This window comes from Nelumbo nucifera, chromosome 4 (assembly GCF_055504915.1).
Source record: "Nelumbo nucifera cultivar China Antique chromosome 4, China Antique-T2T, whole genome shotgun sequence".
NCBI lineage: Eukaryota > Viridiplantae > Streptophyta > Magnoliopsida > Proteales > Nelumbonaceae > Nelumbo > Nelumbo nucifera.
In genome coordinates, this window is record NC_142652.1 from 46387703 (window position 1) to 46410300 (window position 22598).

Genomic DNA, 22598 nt, shown 5'->3' on the forward strand with positions numbered 1-22598 from the left:
CAAAAATGAAATTATTTTACCTTTTAGTGGAGATCAATAGTTAAACTTTTGGGTCGAATCTGTCAACCTTTAATGTCATAAAGGCATATATACAATATCATATTAAACAAAAAATAAGTATACATGATAGTATTATTTTTACACACATAGAAATAAAAAAAATTATAGAAAAATATGAACACATGCATACTCAATAGTATTGGAAAAGTTGATAACAAAACCCATGGGAAAGACGTAATGCACAGGGGCAAACATTGGAAAAGGAAAATTACATCATTGAGGTAAACCAAGGAACGTGAAACTGTCATTTTGATTAAAGGAATATGGATTGGCAGGACTGGTCCAATGGTTTAAAACTGCTGGTTCAGTGGGGTTTGATGGGGCTGGCCGTCCAAACCGTTGGTTAAACTGACAAACCAATTGAATTGCACTAACGGTTTTGGGACTGACTTTTAAGACCTTGTTTTCACATCACTCTTTACACTAGTTTTATATCACAATGTAAACAGACGAAACCATACCAATATAAGGTATAATTAATGACTACCAATGGAAATCCAATACAATGCAAAATTTTAACTTTGATGTCAAATACAGATGAAATTCACTGGCCTAAATAAAAATTTAATGGCTAAAACACTAGTCACTAGACAAAAGAAGAGAGAGAGAAAAAAAACGAAAGCATACAAGAAGGATAAAACATTAGCTAGACACAGACCGAGGAACCAAACATTTGAATTAGTAATCTCTTTCTAATCAAGCTTGGTGACTATTGCACCCATACAGATTCAAATATAACATTGGATTTCTGGCATTATGCTGTGCATGAGGAAATCTGCCATGTACTTGTAAGCTTTCTCTGTCAAATGGATGCCATCCCAACTCACGCGTGTTCCTGGGTCAGGACAAACTGGAACCCTAGGAGCTCCACACATCTTAGTTAGATCAAAGTTGTAGTCACCTCCAGTTCCACAGCAGGCTTTCTGCAGAGATTTCTCTTCAAATCCGGTACTCCAAGATAAAGATACATGAAATGAGGAAAAAGGGATTGATAATTCGGTTTTAATTTTGCTATCAAGCTACAGAATGATTGTTGTTTGGCCTTTGGAGGTAGTCAGCATATACAATAGTGAAGGGCTGTGAAGTAGTCAGCATATACAATAGTGACATCAGGGTACTCCTTCCTCAGCTGTTTCAAGGCTCTTTGGAGGTTATCATTGTAAAACATTGCGAAGTTATTCAAACCTTTCAGGCACTTGAGTTCATCATAAGCCGCTGGGTCATCGCTTCTAAAAGCTGTGAGATAAATTGGCATGCATCCTATTGGGAAATTCCCTGGAACAATCACTGTCTGCGCGCCATGATCTATCACTTTCTGCACATAACATGAGAGGATGAAGCTTGGGCAATAATATTTTAACTATGTAAATTCCACAAAGTATAAACTAATCAATCAAAATATAAAATGGTAATGTTCAGGAGGTAGACAAAGGGATGACTTACTCTAGCAGCATCCTTGATTTTTTGGACAATGTGAGGCACATAACTCTGAATCTCTCCTATGGTTTTTCCTTGAAAGAATGCATAGTTATAGTCATTCCCTCCAACCTCTCCCACTAGAAATAAGGCCCTTTCAAGCTTGTGGGCACACTCTAAACAAAGATCAAAGAAAAAAGGCAATTCATCAATAACTGAAACTGAAGAGTAATCTTCTTAGAACTGTAACTGTGGTGTAACTGAGATAATTTAAATCAAGTGTGTTCAATGTGACTTACCTGTTTGTGTGTAACAGATGGATTTTAGATGGTCTTTGAACCAATCAAGTTGGACTTGACTGGAGGAATAATTTTGTTTTTTGCAAGGAACGATGTGTCAAGTGCTGTAGACCCAGCCACTGCAAAGTTCACTCCATGACTGAAGTCGGCATCCCTTGCCGAGTAAGGGTTCAGAAAAGGGAGATGAAGGGCTGAAGCTGCAATTAATACATAAAATGAAGAAATAGATATAGCATTAGAATCTTAATGGATTGCTGATGATTGTGATGACCAATGAAAACTCTTTCTTTTTCATCAAGAGAGAGAGAGATTATTGTAAAGAACAATGAACAGTATATATAATAGTAGTCCTGACCCAACTGATACAGAGAACCCAATAAACAGAAACTAGGAAGGAAATAAATAATAAAAAGAACCCAATAAACAAATTTCAAAGAAATCATAAGAATAAAGAAATTAAAAATCTGCATCGGTTATATCCAAAAGAAGCTAGTGAAAGCAGAGAACCAACTACTTTTAATCGATTACCCATGAAGATATGAATGAAGAACTAATTAAAAAGAAAATATAAGATGGTAGCCAACTACTTCCAATCGATGCTAGTGTAGCCCGGCCCATATGGTCGGACCATTCAATCCGGGAATCAGACCCCTGACCGATTCGTTGTCCGGTTCAATTTTAAAAACCTTGGGTCATACCACAAGATACATTTAAGTTTATTTAAAAAAAAAATAGAGTTTACATGAAGTCAATTTTTAAAAATTGTATGCTTAAGCCTTTTACCTTTTTTCTAGTATATTGGTAATATACCCAAATCCTCTCCCTAATGTAAGCCAGAATCGAATTCATGTCATAGTTGAAAACATCCAGTTCAATACCAACTAAATCATCCATTAATTGGCACTTACCAAAGGATTAATGGATTATCATTGGAAACAATACCCCAAAAGCTCATTATATATTTTGGTCATATGGGCTATGGAAAGATCTTCCTAAAATGATCTTCCTTATGAGTCCTACTGAGATCTAGAAGCCGCCACATATTAACCCCAAAAAACCTAAATATACAACAGTTTTAAAACCAAAGCATGACTTCGGCTGAAGCTTCTTTTTAGCAATATCAAAGATTCAGTTATCAAAAACAGCCAAACGGGCCCAACATTAATGCCTGTTTGGGAGGACTTTTCCTCAGCGCTTCTGAAAAGTCAAACAGGCCCAATTTGGGCTGGGTTGGCCCGAACTCAACCCTAACCCAACCCGAAAAAAGTCGGGTTGGATTGGGTTGGGTCGGATTGATGCTCAGGTTAGGGTTAGGGTTGAAATTCATGAATCTGACTTTATTTTGGATTGGGTTAGGGTTGATAGTTGTATAACCCTCACTACATACTATCATGTCTTTCTTTTAAGATAATCATTTCACTTAATCCTAAATGAAAAGACTAAAACCTTAATAACATATTTTATGGTTTTTGAGTGTTTTATTCTTCATCTCTTCTCTAATGTTTGGCGCCTACAAAAGATCTATCATAAGTCATAACTCATAGTAAACTATAGTCACTTCAAAAACTTATTTTTCCGATTTTGTACTAAGAGAACCAATAAAAACATCAACAAACAAATACTAATAAAACATAGGATTAATATATATATAGTGAAAAGTGAGTTAAGATTTGAGATTAAATAGTTTTATAAGATTTTAAGGGATGGGAAGAAGGTTGGGTTGGGCCCAACCCGAGCCCAGCCCAACTTTTTGGTGATTCTATCTTTGATGGATTCTTCCCTCAATCAATGCAGCTCAATCAACTTAAAAGCCCTCCCAAACAGTTTATAACATGGATGGTCTAATTCCATCCAATCTATCTTGATCAACTACCAAATGTGTTGGGTTAAATACAAAAACCTCCCCTGAAGTTTTTGATAATTATAAAAGCCTCTCCTTTAATTTTACTTTAATAAAAACCTGCCCTAGGCCTTTAAAGAATTTGACAAAAACCTCCCTTCCATCACTAACCCAAACGAAAAACATTAAACCGGTGCATCAATTTTTTTGAAATGTCCATTTTACCCTTTTGTAAGTTAGTTTATATACTTTTATTGAAATACCTCCATTTGAAAATCAACCAAAGAAACTCCCTTCAACCTATTTATCATTTTCTAATCCCTAAACTCAATTGTACGAGGAATGCAACTCTTTGATCTTTCATCCAAACTCTATCGGTTCAAAAGAAGTGTAATCCTTGTCATTTTCTTCCTCCTCTTTCAATGTCCCTTCAAACTCCATCGACTCAAGAGAGGCAACCCTTGACTCTTTCACCACTGAATCTGTCTCTCTCTCTCTCTCTCTCTCTCTCTCTCTAGCTCGCTAGCTTGGTCTCTCTGTTGAACAAAACATGGCGGGAGCTTCATCAAAGTCTACTCTGAGAGCAAGAAAGAGGGTCAAAGTGGAGAAAAATACTCTGAAATGTGCCAAGGATGAAAGCGCTTTCACTAGATGCTATGGTTCATCTTTTCAATCAGTAGTTCATCTATTATTTAATTGTTCTATTTGTCTGAGATTTTTGGGCTATCAGAATGTCTATTTGTTAAGCCTTGTGATTTGTTTCTATGCATCTTCATCTGTTGTTTCTTGGTTTCTGGGAGGAAGTCTGTGTAGTATTTTGATTCCATGCGGATTTGTTTCTAATGTTGCTAAATTGTTATTAGCATTACTCAAGTACTGGGCTTAAGGCAGCTTCTTAATTTTTACTAGTTAATGATGGGAGTTGGGTTTCTGTTGATTTGCAGTGAAGAATGTAATAAGGATGCCCCCATGGTGCTTATCGATATGCATAGTTGTAGCCTTGATTCTAAGATCAAGATGAATTTGGGTACTTTTGTGCTTATTTTATTTTCCTTATTAACACACTGAATTATTTACTTCTGATTTTTCTCATTTTGATGTCATAGTATTAATAACATTATTGTAAATGTCTGTTTACTATACAAGGAGTAAGGAAGCTCAGAGAGGGAAGAGGAAGCTGAAATGGAAGCAAAAGCAGAAGCAGAAGAGTAGATTATAAGATATATTCATAGAGACCATTTTGAGTAACCTTAATGTATGGGTTGACTACCATCTGTAAATGCTTAAATTAGTTGTGATCATTGGGTTTTGTTAATGGGATCCATTTCATAATAGCAATCCAATTTCAATTCCACACACACTCTCTCTCTCTCTCTCTATCTATCTATCTATCTATCTACAATGATTCAGTTGAACATGCCTATAAATGTGCTCTTCGATGTCTTCGCAATTCTAATGGAACAATCGACTACTAATACAAGGAATGATGTAATTCTTATTCTTAAATAGCCTAAATAGTATTGAGTACAAAGCTAACTAAATTCACTATCAAATGCAATGGACTGCTTCCCTTGAAAAACAAGCAAACAATAAGTGTAATAGTGTATTCAGTAGAAAAATAAAGGATTTCAGTTATTATGAAATATAATTGTCTCTTAATATGATATTATGATTTAACAATGTTGATAGGGCATGAAAAATTCCCATTAGCAGCTGGGTCAGCATTTCACTGACCCTACTCCTATAGGTTGTTTATCTTGCAAGGTGGCATGGGCTTGTCACATAAGCATTGGTTGTGGGCGTAAGCAGCCATAGGGAAAATGTTGAATGGCCTCCCTTGTGGTATCCCTCCACAAAGTTTGTTTGCCCTGAAATATGCATGCTTGAGACTCTGTAGGCTTACAAAGTTGTCTGGGATTTTGCCATTGAGATCATTGATGTCTTGCCACTAAGAGTATTGATGGACAAGTCAAATTGCAACTTTGGTAATTGGTCTCAGCTTGTAGGGATGGTGCCCTTAATCTAGTTCCTTGAAACATCAAACCTTTCTAGTTCAATCAAGTTTGAGATTGAATTTGAGATTTGACCTGAAATTCTATTGCTTGCCAAGTTCAGCAGTTTCAAACCCGAACCTTCACTAAACTCTAGAATCTCACCTGTGATTTGATTGTTTACAAGCTCTAGAAAATCTGATTTTGTTAATGTCTAAAAGTGTTGATAGTGGCCCATAGTGAAGGAATGAGAGATCCATCATATGGATGGACGAACCCTGCAGGAAGGTTGGGCGAAATTTCAAAAGTTTTTCTCTCTCCCATCTGAGAATCGCATACCCTTTTAAAAAATTGCATTTTCAAGGATCATTCTTGAAACAAAACTAAACCAGATCTGAAACCAATAGGAAGTGAGGGATATATCTGATACAAAGGAGTAGTAACTCCCAAAGAAAGTGTTCACGCCCAAGGAAAATACCAAAATCCACTTTCACTGAAGATGATATAGTGCGGGGTGAAGCAGGATCAGCAAGATGGCTCTTCAACAAGAACTGGGATTCTTCAGCAAGAACCAAACTGAGCTAGTGAGTACGACTTTAGATTGCTTCTTCTACCAAGAAGAAATATCAAGAAACACTTCTTGATCAGTTCCACAAGTGGAGATCAAACTGGGTAGGGGTGGCAAGAATTGGGGAGAACTCTGCAGATTACTGTGTGTTGAAACTAAGGAATTTGTCCCTATTTATAGTCTTCTTTGGATCAACCTTCTAATCTAATTAGGAGAGAGTTTCTTGATCCTAATCTGATATTTGGATTTAGATTCTTAAATGGATAAGACTTATCTTATCCTTTCATCTAATCCTAATCAGATTATAAATCGGATCTTGCCTCCTTTTAATTTACTAACTTAAGCCCAGTTCGAATTGGGCTTTAGGCCCATTAAGCTAATGTGCTCACTTGCTCCTTAACCCGTTGCCCAATTGGCTCTCTTTGCATGGCATGGGACCCTTACATCGATCTACACATCAGCCACATGGGCTCAGCCCAACTTTTGCTACAAGGCCAGTCCGAATTCACTTTAGGAGATAGTGAACCCTCGAGTCCATCATCATGGGCTCTTAATAGGCCCAACATTTACACTAAATGGTTCTTGGATCCAGCCACCTTATGAAAACCCAAGAACTGTGGGTAGATGCAAAATTAACCCATCAGATATTACCCTCAATGGTTTTACACTTAACCTCTCAGCCCATAATGATCAAACACTACTCGACAAGAGAGGACCTCTCCCTCGGCTGCAAGGTACAGTGGTGCACTCTCTACTCACATGGATCCCGGGAATTAAAACCTTTTTGCAAATATTTTGAAACCATAATATATATATATATATGTATGTATGTATATCTCTATATAAATATATTTTGCAAAAAAAAATTTCAATGTTTGAAATCAACTGTCGACAGTTTTGCTTTCCATTAGAGAGAGTGCATTCCCCGATCATTCATTTTGTCTGACAAAGGGGGTGATCTTGTCACTATGATCACCCACTCAGGTGAATTCTTGGACCGTTCCAACATACCCAAGTTTTGACCCCCTCTAAGGATCTCACTGATTGGCATATCAAAGACAACCCAATCTGACACCTAGTGCAGTACCATAATCGAGTCTAGGGGTTAGGTGTAACATTCCAGTTTTTCCCATCTATCTCCAAGGTCCAGGGCAATATTGGAATTTGGTCCGGTTCAAGGTTTTAAGAAAACCCACATTGCATGTACCTCAGGTCTCACCCTGGCAGTTGAGACAAGCCACCTCAACTAACTTGGCAACACATCAGTGTCAACCTTGGCAAGATAAATCTCCCCAGATTGATCCAATGACTGTGAAGATTCTAAATTAACACGGGTCTCATAAGTGTCTAGTTTAAGGGTATTACACAGAAACACAGCAAATCACATGAATCAATTGTGCATTTTATTCATTTACAATAAATGACATAATGTACATCAATCTGATTGGAGTTAGGGGCATCCACTATCGAACACATAGAGTTGATTTGAGTGGAGATCAATAGAGGAAAGCACATAAGGTAATGCAATCTCTGAAATGTTCAACCTAAACTGGTTGTATGCAAGCTTAATCTTCTGTAAACTTGACATGTTTGTGAACAAATTCAAAAACCCGCCTTGAAGAAAGTTGTTAGAGAGGTCAATGGAGTTCAAATAAACCCCATTGTCCCAAGCATCGAATGTTGCTTCTTTACTTGAATGGAGTAAGCTTCAACGATGAAAGAGTCAACAACTGCCTCTTCTTGAGTCAATGGAGTGAAGGGACATTGAAAGAGGAGGAATAAAATGACAAAGACGTTTTAGGATTACTCTTTGTTGGAACCCATAGAGTTTGGATGAAAGATCAAAGAGTTGCATTCCTCGTATGAGTTCAGGGATTAGAAAAGGATAAATAGGTCAAAGGGAGTTTTTTGGTTGATTTTCAAATGGTGGCATTTCAGTAAAAGTATATTAACTTACAAAAGGGTAAAATGGACATTTCAACAAAATTGATACACTGGTTTAACGTTTTCCGTACGGAAGGGAGGTTTTTCAAATTCTTTAAAAGTTTAGGAGAGGTTTTGGTTAAAATGAAACTAAAGGGGAGGTTTTTATGATTGTCAAAAACTTTAGGGAAGGTTTTTGCATTTACCCAAATGTGTTAGCATTGTAATTCACTAAATTCTGTATGGACCCCATCCTAATGCTCCCATGTAATTCACTAAGTTCTTAACTACCAAATATTTGCAAGCATCATTTAAACAGTATAAGAATGACATAACCACCAAATTGACCACCAACACAAGAACAACTATTGATTGTAAGCGACGTTCTTTTGACACCTTTACCTTTGTGTCAATATTCCTTACATGAATCCTAGAGGTGTTCCCAACTATTTGGTGTTGGGGTATTGGATATATATTGCACTTGTATTGTTGCAACTAGAATACTGCCTCTTCGTAGGTGTTATATGAGCAAAAAATTGCTCTACTAAGCCTATGCACTTGGGCATTAAACTCTGCCCATGTGAAATAGATCCTTGGTTGGCAGCCTTTGAACACAACATAATATTTTTCCACATGAATATCTATAAAGACACAAATACATACTTTGTCAAACCTGTGAACAAGATCATACATTCGCAATTAGACACCATGCACCATGACAAGAGATGAATAACAACCACAAATTGCAATGGATTAAATCCAATACATCTATAACCTATAACTGAAACTATAAATATATCATCTATCAAGCTGCAAGATGTTTGGTTTCACCAAACACTTACTAATAAACTTGTAAACAGTATCATATATTTATAATCAACACCACCATGGTAAGAAATGAATCACAATCATAAATTGCAGTAAATTAAATCCAATGCATTTATAATCATCTATCAAGCTGCAAATAACTTCAACCAATGCATATACAATACCTCAAAACAATCATAATAATATATATATGTCTGCATCACCATCATTGTGTATATGTTTATATAATATCTCAAAACAAATATCCAATGCATGAAATCAAAACAAATACTATTGCCCTTTTCTCTGACTGAGATATGAAATCTATCGCCTTGACGTGGAATTCCAGGTTGTCATCCCCGACACCCTCCTTTGAGTGTAAAGCTAGATAGATATGGCAATTTAACCTGTCCTTGCAGGCCCTACGCCATCTCAGTTGGGGCGGGTTTTTCAACTACTAATCATGGTTTGGGGTGGGTTAAGGGAAACCCAAAACTCTGGGGATTTATCCACACTGCCCCGACCTCGTCTCCTAACCTGCCCCAACAACTATATTATGTAACATAATACATATATAACTATTAATATATGTTATATTTTATTATAATATTATATATTGTGGGTTTTTTTGACTTGTGATTGGGGTTTGGGTGGATTTAGGGAAGCCTAAAACTATGGGGATCAGGGACGAGGCCCCAACCTCGACCCCAAATCTGCCCCAACTATATTATGTAACATAATACATATATAACTATTAATATATGTTATATTATATTATAATATTATATATTATATTACATCATATTTTGTTATATAGTATAAAATAGTTCTAAATATGTTTCAAAAAAATAAAATAAAATAAAATTGTAAGTATAAAAGTAGGAATGATTGGGATGGGGCAGGGAAAATTCGGAGGAAAGGGGGTGGGGTTAGAATTTCTTTCTCCATCGGGGTTTGGGGCGGGTAGGCAAAACCCAGCCCTACCCTGCCCCATTGCCATTCTTAGAGCTAGACACACGAACACCCCAAGCATGAATTTCTATACTCCAAAGTGGGTCAAGTTGAATTATTTGACTCATTACTAACTTCAAGTTCATTATCTTCGCTTTCTGCCCATAACACTAATTAATATCTTTAGAAATTATTATTGAAATTCTAAAAATAGTATTTTCAATCTTTGATTCCTTATCACTCGAGTCACAAGCCCAATTGGAGTCAATGATGCATCTGAACAGTTCAGTGGATTATCTAGTTTTTGTATTATTTCTTCTTTTTTGAATTAATAGCATTACAGGTTGAGGCATTGAGTTGTGGATCTAGATTGTTCAACTTTTGATCCATTGACCAAGGAGGAAAAATAGTTTAACCTTGTAACTAGGTTTTAAAATATTGACTTAAACACAAGAATAATTGTATTGGCCTGAATGTTTATAAACTTGATACTTATTATACATGTTTTTCTATGTAAATAAAAAATTATTTAAATGTGGCAGCAAAAAATATTTAAGTGTAAAAAAGAATAAATCCATGAGGAATTAATTAAGAAATAAACATATTTAGTTAAATTCTTAAGAAATATAAAAGCATAACAATCTAATTTATATTCCATATAAAAAAACTAGTAAAAACAAAGTGAGCTCAAGTACTCCACATCTCCATGTAATCTTGCTTTCTTTAAAAATAATCCTTCAACTCAAGAAGCATTGTCGCAACATGATTCTTTGTCCTACAATATTATAAAATCATAAATTTTATTTAGTCATTATTAATTAAATTTAATATACTTAGAGAGAGGTGACAAAAAAAATAAAGATAGTATATGTATATTTATATCTTCAGAAAAGCTGCAACATCCTAAATAAGCAGTGGAATAAGAATTTGATAAAAAAACAATTCAAATTAATTAGTCATTCATTTTATAAAAGGGTAAATTACAAAGACCCCTATAATATTATAGGGGCAATGACAAAGACCCTCTATATTTTAATTTGCAACAAAAGCCCCCCTGAACTTTAGCCGTTACACGAAGATCCCTATTCCGTTAATTAACTTCAAAAACGATTTTCATTCAATTATTTTAATTTTTTTAATCCACAAATTACCCTTTCCAGCAAATTAGCTTGGCAAGACTAACAGTGTCATCTCTGAGCATGGCAGACAAGGAAGGGACGAGAGGCACCGCCAGCAAAAGACGTAAAAGGAAAATCCGATACCACAAGAATTTCTCTCCATTCATCTCTCATGGCCTCTGCTTCCACCACCGCCCAGTCATCTTTTTCGGTTGGCTCACGCTGCTCCATTCAAGTCTATTGAAAGGCGATTTGGTTTTGACTCAGCTGGTTCCTGTCGTGCTTTCTACATAGACTTGTTCATGGGCCGGGTGGCCCGATGGGCCGACCCGACCCGGCCCGGCCCGGTTCCAGACGGGATTGAACATGTTTATAGGCCCGTGGGTTTAAATTCGGACAAAAAAGCCTGACCCGCAATAAATTCGAGCCGGATTCGTGTTTTGTCAAAATAGTCCGGCCTGACCTAAAATTAGACTTAAAATGGGTTATGTGATTATGTCCATTTGAATAAATTTTTTGATTTAATAATGTAAAACTGTGTTTTAAAACGTAAAAGAAAGGGAAAAAAACCATTTTGTAGGCCCATTGTTCATTTAAATAGGAAAAAAAAGCCATCTGAATTTTTAATTCTAATTTGAATAGGGAAAATTGTAATTTTTTTTATTAGGTCGGGCTTTGGGCTTTTTATTAGGGCCGGGCTCGGGCCCAAGTTATAGGCCCATAGGCCGAGCTCAGGCTCGGGCTTGGCATATTTCCATTAATGACAAGTAAAAGCCCGGCCCGATCCATAAACAGGTCTATTTCTACACACTACAAGAAAATAAGGCTATAGCTATGACACTTTAACTACGGTCGAAAAAACCGTAGCTAACACATGGGATATAACTATGGAAAATTTGTCTGTGGCTAAAAGTTGAGATGTAGAGACGGAAAATTTATCCGTGGCTAAAAGATATTTATAGTCACGGTTATAATGTATCCGTGGTTATAAGTTATAAAAGCAGAAGTTGAGATTTAGCTACGGACAATTTATCCGTAGTTAAAAGTTATGTTGTCTGTGGCTAAAAGATATTTATAGCCACAGTTATAATGTAATTGTGGTTATAAATTACAAAAGCAGAAGTTGAGCTTTAATTACGGAAAATTTATCCGTGGTTAAAAGTTATTCTATCCGTGGCTAAAAGATATTTATAGCCACGGTTGTAATATATCCGTGGCTAAAAGATATTTATAGCCACGGTTGTAATATATCCGTGGCTAAAAGATATTTATAACCACGGTTATAATGTATCCGTGGATATAAATTACAAAAGCAGAAATTGATCTTTAGCTACGGACAATTTATCCGTGGTTAAAAGTTATTCTGTCCGTGGCTAAAGAACTATTTATCACTATAGCCACAGATAACTATAATTCCGTGGCTATAATTACGGAGTTAATCATCTTTAGCTACAATCATTTTATTCCTTAGCTCATAAATAATAATCATATAATATTCATTTAAAATATTTATTATTTATTAATTACTTTTTATAGTAAATTAATAATTAAGAATTTATTAGAGTAAATGAAAATAATTAACAAATCATTAGCTCGTTACTATTGCATAACAATAATAATTAATGATTTCTATTCAATAATGATTAAACTATAAAATAAATTATTAATAATTTCATGAGTACATTAATAAAAGGAAAATAATTTCTAAAATAGTATTAATTCTTATTCGGTTAATTAAAATTGATTATTGTTAAACCATGACCCAACCCTTAACTAATTCGATCATACACTTAACCCTATTTACTCCAAAAAAAAAAGCCAAAAACATCTACCAAACTAGTCTAACCAAAGTACTAATGAATTGGTCTTAAAGTACTAAAGGCACCTTACCCTATTATTTTTGCCATAAAACAAGAGTGATCATTTTAACAAGTTGGAAAATTTTGATCTTAGACCTAGATTTTGTGTTTAAGCCCTGGTCAAGGCTTGGACCCTCATTAGAGCCCCAAATTTTAGGGTTGGGCATAGGCTTAATACTTTAAACCCACCTTGGGCTTAACTTGACCCATGTATATTTAAATATATGTATATTATAGATAATATATATGCTATTTTATATTACATAGAAATAGAGCATTCAGTGGATCAGATTCAACCCGACCCCAATGTTCATGAACTGATTAGGTTGGTTATGGTTCTAGGAATCAGAATCAATGAGTTGACTCTGGTTCTAGATATATTATCCTGATTATTATCGGTTTGGATGGAGACATGAAGAGGGTTGCGGAGATTGTTCTGGTTCTGCCAGCATTGGGGAAGATGAGAGGCGGGAGGAGTACCACGGCCGTGGAGAAAGGTTTGATGGCGGAGGCTCGGGAGAAGTTGGTGGAGATGTGCGAAGTATTGGCTCCTAGGGACGTGCTTGGTATGGTTAAAGGAGCTTTGTGCGTAGTATGGTTAAAGGGTCTCCTTCCCTTTTTTTCCTACTCTCCATTTCTGTGCGCGTCTTTTTTCCTATATTAACAATCATTGGAGCCTTGATCTGTATGATTAAAGGAACAATTAAGATAAATGCTCTTGCCTAATGGCTGAGCAATTTTGATGTGAATCTTTACCAAGGAAGAGTTCTTTTCTTTTTTCATCTCCCTTCTCCTTTGTTTTGGTAGATGATAGGTGAATTTTACTTTTCTCAGTGGTAACGTTCTTGGTTTATAGTTGGGTTCCAATCTCTTCTTTAAAATATGATGACACTTTCTTTTGGTTGTTCTTTGAATTACTATTTAATGGTGAGTGACTGTTAACTTATGTATTTTTTCTGGTTTAATAGACATCAGGCATGGACCAAATTTATACCAACAAAAGATAACAATTACAGCATTTAATATGTAAAGGCACTGATGTTCTTGAAACAGAGGCATGTGAGTTCTATAGAGAAATTAACAGGATAAAAGATGGCACAATCAAAGGATGGGTTGCAAAAAAAGGCAAAATTTTCAGCCGTGTGATTGGAATAAATGGCACTCATGTTAGGAAATAAATGTAGGCCTACTAGCTGAGGCAATAGAAAATTCTTTCTGGTGTAGGAATTGGTTTAGGAAACTGCTGGAGGGAAATTACTTGCTTAAGAGAGAGTCCACTATAAGTGTCCTTTTCTTTACTCTTTCTGTCTCTCAATTTTTTTTTTCTTCATGGCATTTCTTTCATAATGGACAGTACTCAACCTGATCCTTATTGTAGTTTGAAGAGACCTTAATTTAAACAATTCTTTTATATGACCCCAATTCAATAAAACAAATTGAGTAGCAACCTGAACGATTTAGGATTCAAAGTGAAAATGAGACAATCAATTATAGGAGGCTTTTTGTTCTGCCAATTTTTTTATCAGGATACCTTTTGGTCTGGTTGAGGTTATGTATGGATTTCAAAGATCTTCTGAACTGAGGGCTTGTCTACTTGGGGGAATGCTTAGTTAAGGACATCAAACTTTAGTCTTTTTATCTGGATACTCTAATATTTATTATTATTTAAACCTATTAATAAAACCTAAATATTAGTATTTCACATGTCGGTTACCCTGAAAACCAATACATATTGTATGATGCACTACAATATGTATCAATACTTTGAACCTTGGGTAAGATACTGAGATTCTAAGAAACATCTGCAGGTTGTCCTTGGTATAAAGCTTGGGATGATGCCTCAAGAAGCTATCTCCGAAGTGAAAACTCTTTCTGATGTTGAGGGATTATGTGTGTCATTTTCTAGCAATTGTGGTTCTTCAGATCCTGTTCTTGCTGTCAAGGTAGCACATATTTTTTCCTCATATTTTCTTGCCTAGCTTATATACTTCAATTTTTTTGGTACCTTATGTTAGCTGTTTAACCTTACTCAAAAAATTGTAAGTTCTATAATTTACTTTCTATTGGGATCTTACAGCTGTTATCACTTCAATAAGTTTTTTTTTTTTTTTCTTTTTTTACTTTTCTATTTTTCTGCTTTAGATTTGATCTTATATTATTTATACATTTTTCCATGTTCTACCTCCATATCATTTGAGTTTGACAAAGTTTGATCCATTTCTAAGAAGCAAGGGGACAGCTTTTTCTCATAGTTTTGCTCTTGTTATTTGCAGATAATTTTTATTTTATATTATCATCAATCAGCTTATGTTTTCCTTCTGCCTTGCAGGAATTTTTGAAGGAGGAGCCATATATTGCTGAAGAAACTGAGAAAATCACAGAGGAAAATCTGCCTTCTGTCTTGGGTAGTTCTCCAACCTCATTGGATGTACTAAGAGCTGCAAAGCACTATAAGTTATTTCAGGTAATTTCTTAGATTTGAGCTGTATTTTGAGAATTTCTTTGGTATCATAATTATGTGTAATACAAAGCCTTCAAGGTTCAGTTTTAGTTTAAATGAGGTGATGCAATTGAAATTTGTCTCTTCATTCTTGCTTTCTACATTGTATATGTGGTAACATACAGTCTAATGAGGTACATATCTTGTATACATTGTATATGCCCTGGATCTTGGGTTTTTGGAAATTTCTCTTGTATACATTTGGGATTGTGAGTTAGGTTGTTTGACAGTTGCCCTGTCTATCTGTTAGTTCTTGATATGCATACCCAGTTTAACTAAAATGAGCCTTACTCCAACTATTTGGGTTTGGCTACATTACTCCATCATCCCACAGAAAAGATTCATGTTTAAATATATTTTTGATGTAGAATGCACTGTAGCTTAATCACAAGATTACCAGAATCATTGCCCATGGGCCATGAGGGGTATTTCCACTCTGAACCACCAATTTGTAGATATACTCGTCCATATATTCGTGAATTTTCAAGCTTTGGTTTGTAGTTCTACATGCAGATCAAAGTAGTCAGCTCAACTCAACTCAGCCTTAATCTCAACTACTTTGAATCAGCCAACCATATGCAAAGCAAATTGGTTGGAGTTCCTTTTTACTCCCACACACCATGGACCATGCTTTCACTCTCTTTCACGTATGGACCATACTTTTACTCCCCAGAAGCAACTTAATCTCAAATCTTGTATGGGCCAACCTCATACTTTTTGAACTGTGTTATAGCAGCTAAATATCAGAATAAGTGTCTTCTGGGGACAGTGCTTTTCTCATTTGTGCAAGATTTGGAAGCAACATGTTCCTTGCACAAGTATCTACCACAAGGAGCTGATATTGTGATTGATATAACAAAGTCAACTTCTCCAAGGAAGTTGTTATAATAAACTGAAAAAAGGGAAACCGACCATTCCAACCCATGTTTAAAAAATTTGGAATCAATTTTAATAGTAGATGACCTTCAAACTCAGGAACTACAAGGAGGATTTATCATGGGGTGTGTTGCTCACGTAACTCATATTCTTTTTTTTTTTTTCATTAGTTGCATGATCTATGAGTAATCTATACACTATAGTTATTAAGAGAAAGCCTATACCATTAGAAGTTTGTTTTGAAACTAATGATGCATAATGGTAGTTTTAACATTTTGAACATATTTTCTTGTGCAAATCCTCATGAGCTATAGGTCTTTTAGAGAGAAGGCACCTATTTAGGTCCTGCATAAACATTTCTAAGTAATGTAATGACTTTGAGAGAAGTAGAGGCAGGCCTCCTACAAACTCAGTTGTATGCTGGATGCCACCCTGACTTGAGCCTCCTCTCTTCAATGTTTGGCCTGTTTGTGCAAAAGCTTAAGACTAGAATAGCTCATTTGTATGTACATATGAAACCCAACTCTTTGATTATATCAATCAATGTTTTAGGACTGGGACCGGACACAAAACCAGAATGCTTCTCGGGTCATGGGTCAAACGTTTTGGCTATGATTTGCATACTTAATATATTTAGAACTTTTTGCAAGACATAACACATCTTATGCATTGGTGGGATGATTAATTCATTGTTTTATATTTACATATATTTAATTATATGTATGTACGTATGTATATTTGAAACACAAATTTAAGTACAAATAACAAGATGGATTAATGGTAATAAGCGAACTTAGCTAAATGTTAGGTTGCAAGTTTGAATCTTAAGATTTGCATTTTAAGTTTTAGAGCATTTACCAACCTGGGTGGGTCATTAAAACCGGTTGTGTTGTCGAAACGCAGCTGGCTTTCAACAGTTCTGCTGGGTTTTGACCAGTTCTACCGTTTTATGAGAAATTTAAAACCCAGGGTTCTAAAAAATCGGAATGGTCTTTTGTTCCTTGGTCTAATGGTTCGAACATCCGGTCTGGTCCAGATCTTAAAACTTTGATATCAATTACCATATGTTCCAATAAGCTAGTGAAATTAAGCTAGTTATATGATTTTAGTTTTAAGCTTTGTGGATTACCTTGATGAATGTATGATCAAGTTCCTAAATCTGAAGTGGTTTGCATTTAAGTTTGCTTTGGTTTATGCCAAATCATCTATAAGAAATGCTGGAATAGATATTAAAGTTAGTTAATTTGATACTATGAATATGACCTTTTTTTACATTTGAGATGAATGGCAACTTATTTGTTCTTCAAGTTGATCTTCTGACTTGCTTAATGGTTATTCCAACGAGCCTCTCATGTGTATTCTGAAGCTAAGTGTGTCCATGATTTCAAGGACACTGTCTCATCAAACCTAAGGTGCATTTCATTTTAAATGTCCAATTATTGTTTCTTTTAGTGTTTTCATGCTTTTGTAGTGCACTTGTTATGTTACTCAGGTAATATGGGTGGGCATCTTTTCTTACATTTAATTGAAGCTTAGGTACTAAGATACCCATGCATAACAGGGAAAGTATATATGTTCATGGTATGATATATGGTCATATTCTGTGGCATGACTACAAGTGCAGATGGATAAATATATGGGTGTTCCTTTTTGCTCTTGAGAAATGGATCTAGTGACTGAACCCTATAGCCTGTAGGTGGAGTTAGGGGTCTATATTCTGAGCCACAACTTCCAAGTCTTGACCAGCAATATGATTTCCATATATGGACCAAATATTATAGCAAACTTTATGAGGAACTATTGGTTTGTTTTGAGTTAATGAAATTACCATAAACTTTTAGCTGGGTTGAAGGGACAGTCAATATCTGGCAGGTAGTTGGAGACATGTTACATTTTCCAAATCTTTGTAATTGCTAATTTCTAAGAGCTATGTTGTAGTGTTCTTTATGGATTCATATGTAAGACATTTTTTGCTTTTTTTCAAACCATGTAATTTATATTTGAAATTTTCATATATATATATATATATTAATGCAAAAATATTAATTTTTATTTTGTTTTGCTTTTTAGGTTGGATGTATATGTAAGGAGTAACAACATACATGGATGAAGTGATTGAGATCAATATTTTTCATTTTTATCATGGTTTATTATATGTAGTAAGACAAATTGGCACTTGTAAGACATTTTTTACATGTTGATTAGAATTTCAAAATTTATCTTGCATTAAACAAAATACTAGTGGATTTTGTTACCTATCTTCACATTTTTTTATTGTATATTGCATATTTAATTAGATCATCAAAGTAATCAATGTTCTATTTTTTTTTTGTTTTTCTTTGTAGGTTAAAGATGCAAGGAGTGACTCTTAAAACATAGTTGAAAACAATGGATAATTATTTTATATTTAAAATGTCACTATTTTTTTACAAGTCATGTAGACTTTAATATGTATTTAGGGAAATTTGACATTTGTAATACACATTTTAAACAATGGATGTGTTTTTTTGGCAGAGCAATCGATGTATTCAAATTATGTGGCATGTATTGAATTATTACAATAAAATAAATATTTTCATGTGATGTATGAATAATTGAATAAAATAGGTATTGCTTTAAGGTGGCATTCCTAATTGTCCTAATTTTACTATTTTATTTGGAATATAGCTATAGTTTTTCCATATATTGAAACAATTAGCTATGTTTTGGGCATATATTGCATCTTTTAGCCATGGTTTATCAAATAACTGTAGCTATAGGTTAGAGTATTTAAACTTCAGTTTTAACAAAAAAAACCGTGGTTATAGGTTAGTACATTTAGCTACGGTTATGTAACAAACCATAGCTATAAATAGAAGAACTATAGTTATGGTTTTGTAAAAATATGTGGTTATAGATTTGGATATATAACTATAGACAAGGTTCCTATGAGATCACACCTCAGCTTCCTATAGATCATGTTCTTTGTGTTCCTGATTTCCATTGCAATCTACTTTTTATCAGTAAATTAACCTCTCAATTGAATTATGCCATCACTTTCTACCTTGATTTCTGTATTTTATAGGACTTAGTCTCGAGGAAAGAGATTGGGACGGGTAAGATGTGGAATGGAATATACTACCTTCACCCACCATCCACCTCAGCTCATAACTCCACCATTGCTTTTACCCCACTATCGACATACATACTATGGCATTAACACTTACGGCATGTATCTTCTCCATGCTTCACCGCCATTTCTGGTCATTCTCCTAATGATGCAGACTAGAGTTGTGAAATTTTCTATAAGGCAAAACTTATTAAACTTCCATTTCCAATCAGTGCTACATAGTCTACAATACCTTTTGAATTGTTACATTGTGATATTTGGGGTGGATAAAAAACACCCTCCCATAGTGGGGCTCATTATTTTCTTATTAGATGATTGTATTCGCAACACATGGGTTTACTTGATGAAACATAAGGCGAATACTCTGTTCTTGGTCTCATTTTGTCACATGGTTAAGACATAACATAATGCTACATTAGATTAGATAATGGGTTTGAATTCTTGTCTAGACCTGTGCAATAATTTTATTTGCATTCAGGGATTATACATCAACGATTCTGTATTGACATGCCCCAACAAAATGGCATTGCGGAATGCAAACACCAACACTTGTTGGAGGTAGCCCGTGCTTTCAGATTTCAAGCTAATCTTCCAATTACTTTTTGGGGTGAGTGTGTACTCCTTCATGATCTTGGAATCACCATCAAAGGTCCGATGCATCTCTATTGTGACAGTCAAGTGGTTCTATACATTGCCAATAATCTTGTATATTATCAACAAACCAAGTACATCGAAATCAACTGTCACTTCATTTGCCAACACATTGCAAACAACACAATTGCTACTCATCACATTTCCAGCAAAGATCAGCCAGTAGACCTCCTCACCCAACCTCTAGGGCCTTTTCCATTTTCTACACTAGTAAGCAAGTTGGGTATCCAACATACCCTTGCTCCAACTTGAGGGGGGTTATTAGAAGAATATGTAATAGTAACTTATAGTCTCTAAATTCCAGATTGTTCGAATCAGTTTATCAACATGGACATTCTTCTTGACATCTGGAATTTTCCTTGACACTATATATATCCATCTTCCATATATCAATACATGAAGTTTTCTTCAGCAAGTCGGTTTTATTTTCTTTTGGGTAGTTTGTTTTTTGTTACCCTCTAAGTTGAGTGAGGGCAATTTGGTTCCTCAATATGATGGTTCAAATTCTATGAAAGTGGCATTTAATTCTGCTCATAATCACAGAATGGAATTGGTTAGTGAGGCACTTGCAAGGGTGAGGGCACATCGACAACTTCTTTCTATGAATTGGAAAGAAAAATGCAATGAGTTCTTCCCCTTTGTTATTAGGGTTGTCTACTACATACTTTTCTTGCCAAGCAGAGTGAGTTGCTACCAAATGAAACTGAGGGTTATTTGATGGAATAGAAGTTTCCTCTGTTTGATGGGAAGGGAAATGAGAGTGGAGAAAGGGTTAGAGCTGCACTTGCTTCAAACTTGAGTCTTGTAAGCCAGAGGAGATAAACACTACGTGCCAATTATCAGTTGTTTTTGCTTTTTACTATGTATGTAAATATAAATGTGTTGCAGTTCTATATGCTCATTGGTACTTTTAGATTGCTCCTCTTGAATGCGTTCATTTGCACACTCTACTTATTTTGCTCTTCTACTCATCTTTGTTATATTTTAGAGAAAAAATTTAGCATATTTCCAAGTTTTTAGAGCTTGATCTAATCTCACCTTATAGAACCATTAGATGTTAAATGTTTTCTCCTATTAGTATGCATTTGTTAGAGAGAGAGAGAGGGAGACTGATATTTCCTATTTGAACATTGCCGACAAAAAATTCTGTACAAGGCTGAATGCAGAGAAAGCAAATACATCAAAGGAAAAATATTGCAATCATATTCTCCAAGAACATAATATAAATCAACTACTTCTAAACCTCTGTAACTATCCAAACAACTTAATGGTGGATTAGGTAATAACGATGCTATGTTGTGTTGCTAGAAGTTAATAGTCAAACCTTTGGTATTGTTGGGGGCCAGAGTTAGTCCTGTAAACTTGTGATCTTTTTCACTGCAAAGGACTTATTATATGTAATTTCTGCCTTTTCTTATAATGCTTACATCCATAAACTTAAGAATGTCTTTTCCTACTGATTTGATGTCGTCTACGTGAAGTTTGAGTTCTGTTTTAGTACTGTAACAACAGTTATATTTATGTTATTTTTTCATAAGAAAAACATAAGTATTTTGGGTCACCAATAAATTTTCCATAGATTGTTTCCTTTTTCGTGATGATTAAAGTTTTTTTTGGGTTTTTTGTGATGATTAAAGGTATTTTTAGGCCAATTAGGTTTTAAGAGAAAATGGCCAGAAAAAGAAGATAGAGAAAGTTTAGTGGGGTATTTATCACAATATAAAAGTTTAGGGGCGTCTTTGTTGCAAATTAAAGTATATGGGGTCTTTGTCATTGACCCTATAGTACAAGGGGGTCTTTGTAATTTCCTAAATAATTATACTAAAATACTTCAATACCTTGTATTTCAACCCATAATCAATCTTGTGCACATGCCTCCAATGCATTTGGATGAAACCTATTACGATGTGGGCTAACAAATCTTCCACTAATACTAAAGAAGATTTTGAAATCATAGTGGATATAGGAACACCCGAGACATCTCTAACAATCAATTGCAAAATAGGATACCTAATCCTTGTTATCTTCCACCACTCCAATATGCTATATGCTAAAATCAACCGTTCAAGGTTTAACAGGTTCCTCTAAATAATAATCTAACTCGGACTTAACATATGCAACATTACTCTTCCAAGCCACGTACAAGTCATAATTACACATGTGATCCAACTTATCAAGACTAGCAATCCGTGATTAAGAATTTTGTAGCCTTTGAAAATTCAAACACATAACTACTATCACTAGACTTTCATTGATATTGAGAAACTAAGTCAACATGAGTTTCTTAGACCTTTCTAACTTCGCCCAAATATGCATCTTGTCCATAGATAAGTTTATATTAATACTCTAACAATGTCAACTTGTATATAGGATCTAAGACAATAGCTACAACCATAATACCCTGAATCTCACACCAATACTTATCTAACTTAGTAATCATTTTTTATACCATTGTTTCTATGACATCATGCCCACAACTAAGCCACTACCTCAATGCTAATCTAATCTCACAAATCTTAGGGAAATAAAGATTAACTATAGGATACTTGGTTCTAGAGAACATCTCAGTTACATTATAAAACAACTTTAACCATTCCCAAATTTCTTTTTCCATTTCCCAATCCCTCTCA

At 34.9% G+C, this 22598-nt stretch overlaps 1 protein-coding gene and 1 pseudogene across 6 annotated transcripts; one reads left to right on the plus strand and one right to left on the minus strand.

Moving 5' to 3' along the window:
• Positions 1 to 788: 788 nt before the first annotated feature.
• Positions 789 to 11204, minus strand: LOC104607040 (GDSL esterase/lipase At5g03980-like; annotated as a pseudogene).
• Positions 11205 to 13110: 1906 nt separating this feature from the next.
• On the plus strand, positions 13111 to 20797 carry LOC109115386 (galactokinase-like). Of its 6 annotated transcripts, none has more exons than XR_016085407.1 (5): positions 13111 to 13424; positions 14641 to 14775; positions 15162 to 15296; positions 18279 to 18386; positions 18554 to 18786. XR_016085407.1 is itself a non-coding variant. In XM_088902927.1 (4 exons), the coding sequence occupies exons 1-4, from the start codon at positions 13245 to 13247 to the stop codon at positions 19877 to 19879; spliced, it is 534 nt and encodes a 177-aa protein (XP_088759053.1). In that variant the 5' UTR covers positions 13111 to 13244; the 3' UTR covers positions 19880 to 20797. The 6 variants fall into 6 exon arrangements, 4 of the variants coding, with proteins under 4 accessions (XP_088759053.1, XP_088759055.1, XP_088759052.1 ...); XR_016085408.1 differs by having other exon boundaries at positions 18279 to 18367; XM_088902927.1 differs by lacking the exons at positions 18279 to 18386; positions 18554 to 18786 and adding an exon at positions 19796 to 20797.
• Positions 20798 to 22598: the final 1801 nt, after the last annotated feature.

What these genes read in the sequence shown, in the direction of transcription:
- LOC109115386 (XM_088902926.1), top strand. Translation starts at nt 13,245, where the DNA reads ATGAAGAGGGTTGCGGAGATTGTTCTGGTTCTGCCAGCATTGGGGAAG. An exon ending in ATCCTGTTCTTGCTGTCAAG is followed by an intron (nt 14,776 to 15,161) that starts GTAGCACATATT and finishes TCTGCCTTGCAG; the next exon opens with GAATTTTTGAAGGAGGAGCC. An exon ending in AGCACTATAAGTTATTTCAG is followed by an intron (nt 15,297 to 19,272) that starts GTAATTTCTTAG and finishes TGTATTTTATAG; the next exon opens with GACTTAGTCTCGAGGAAAGA.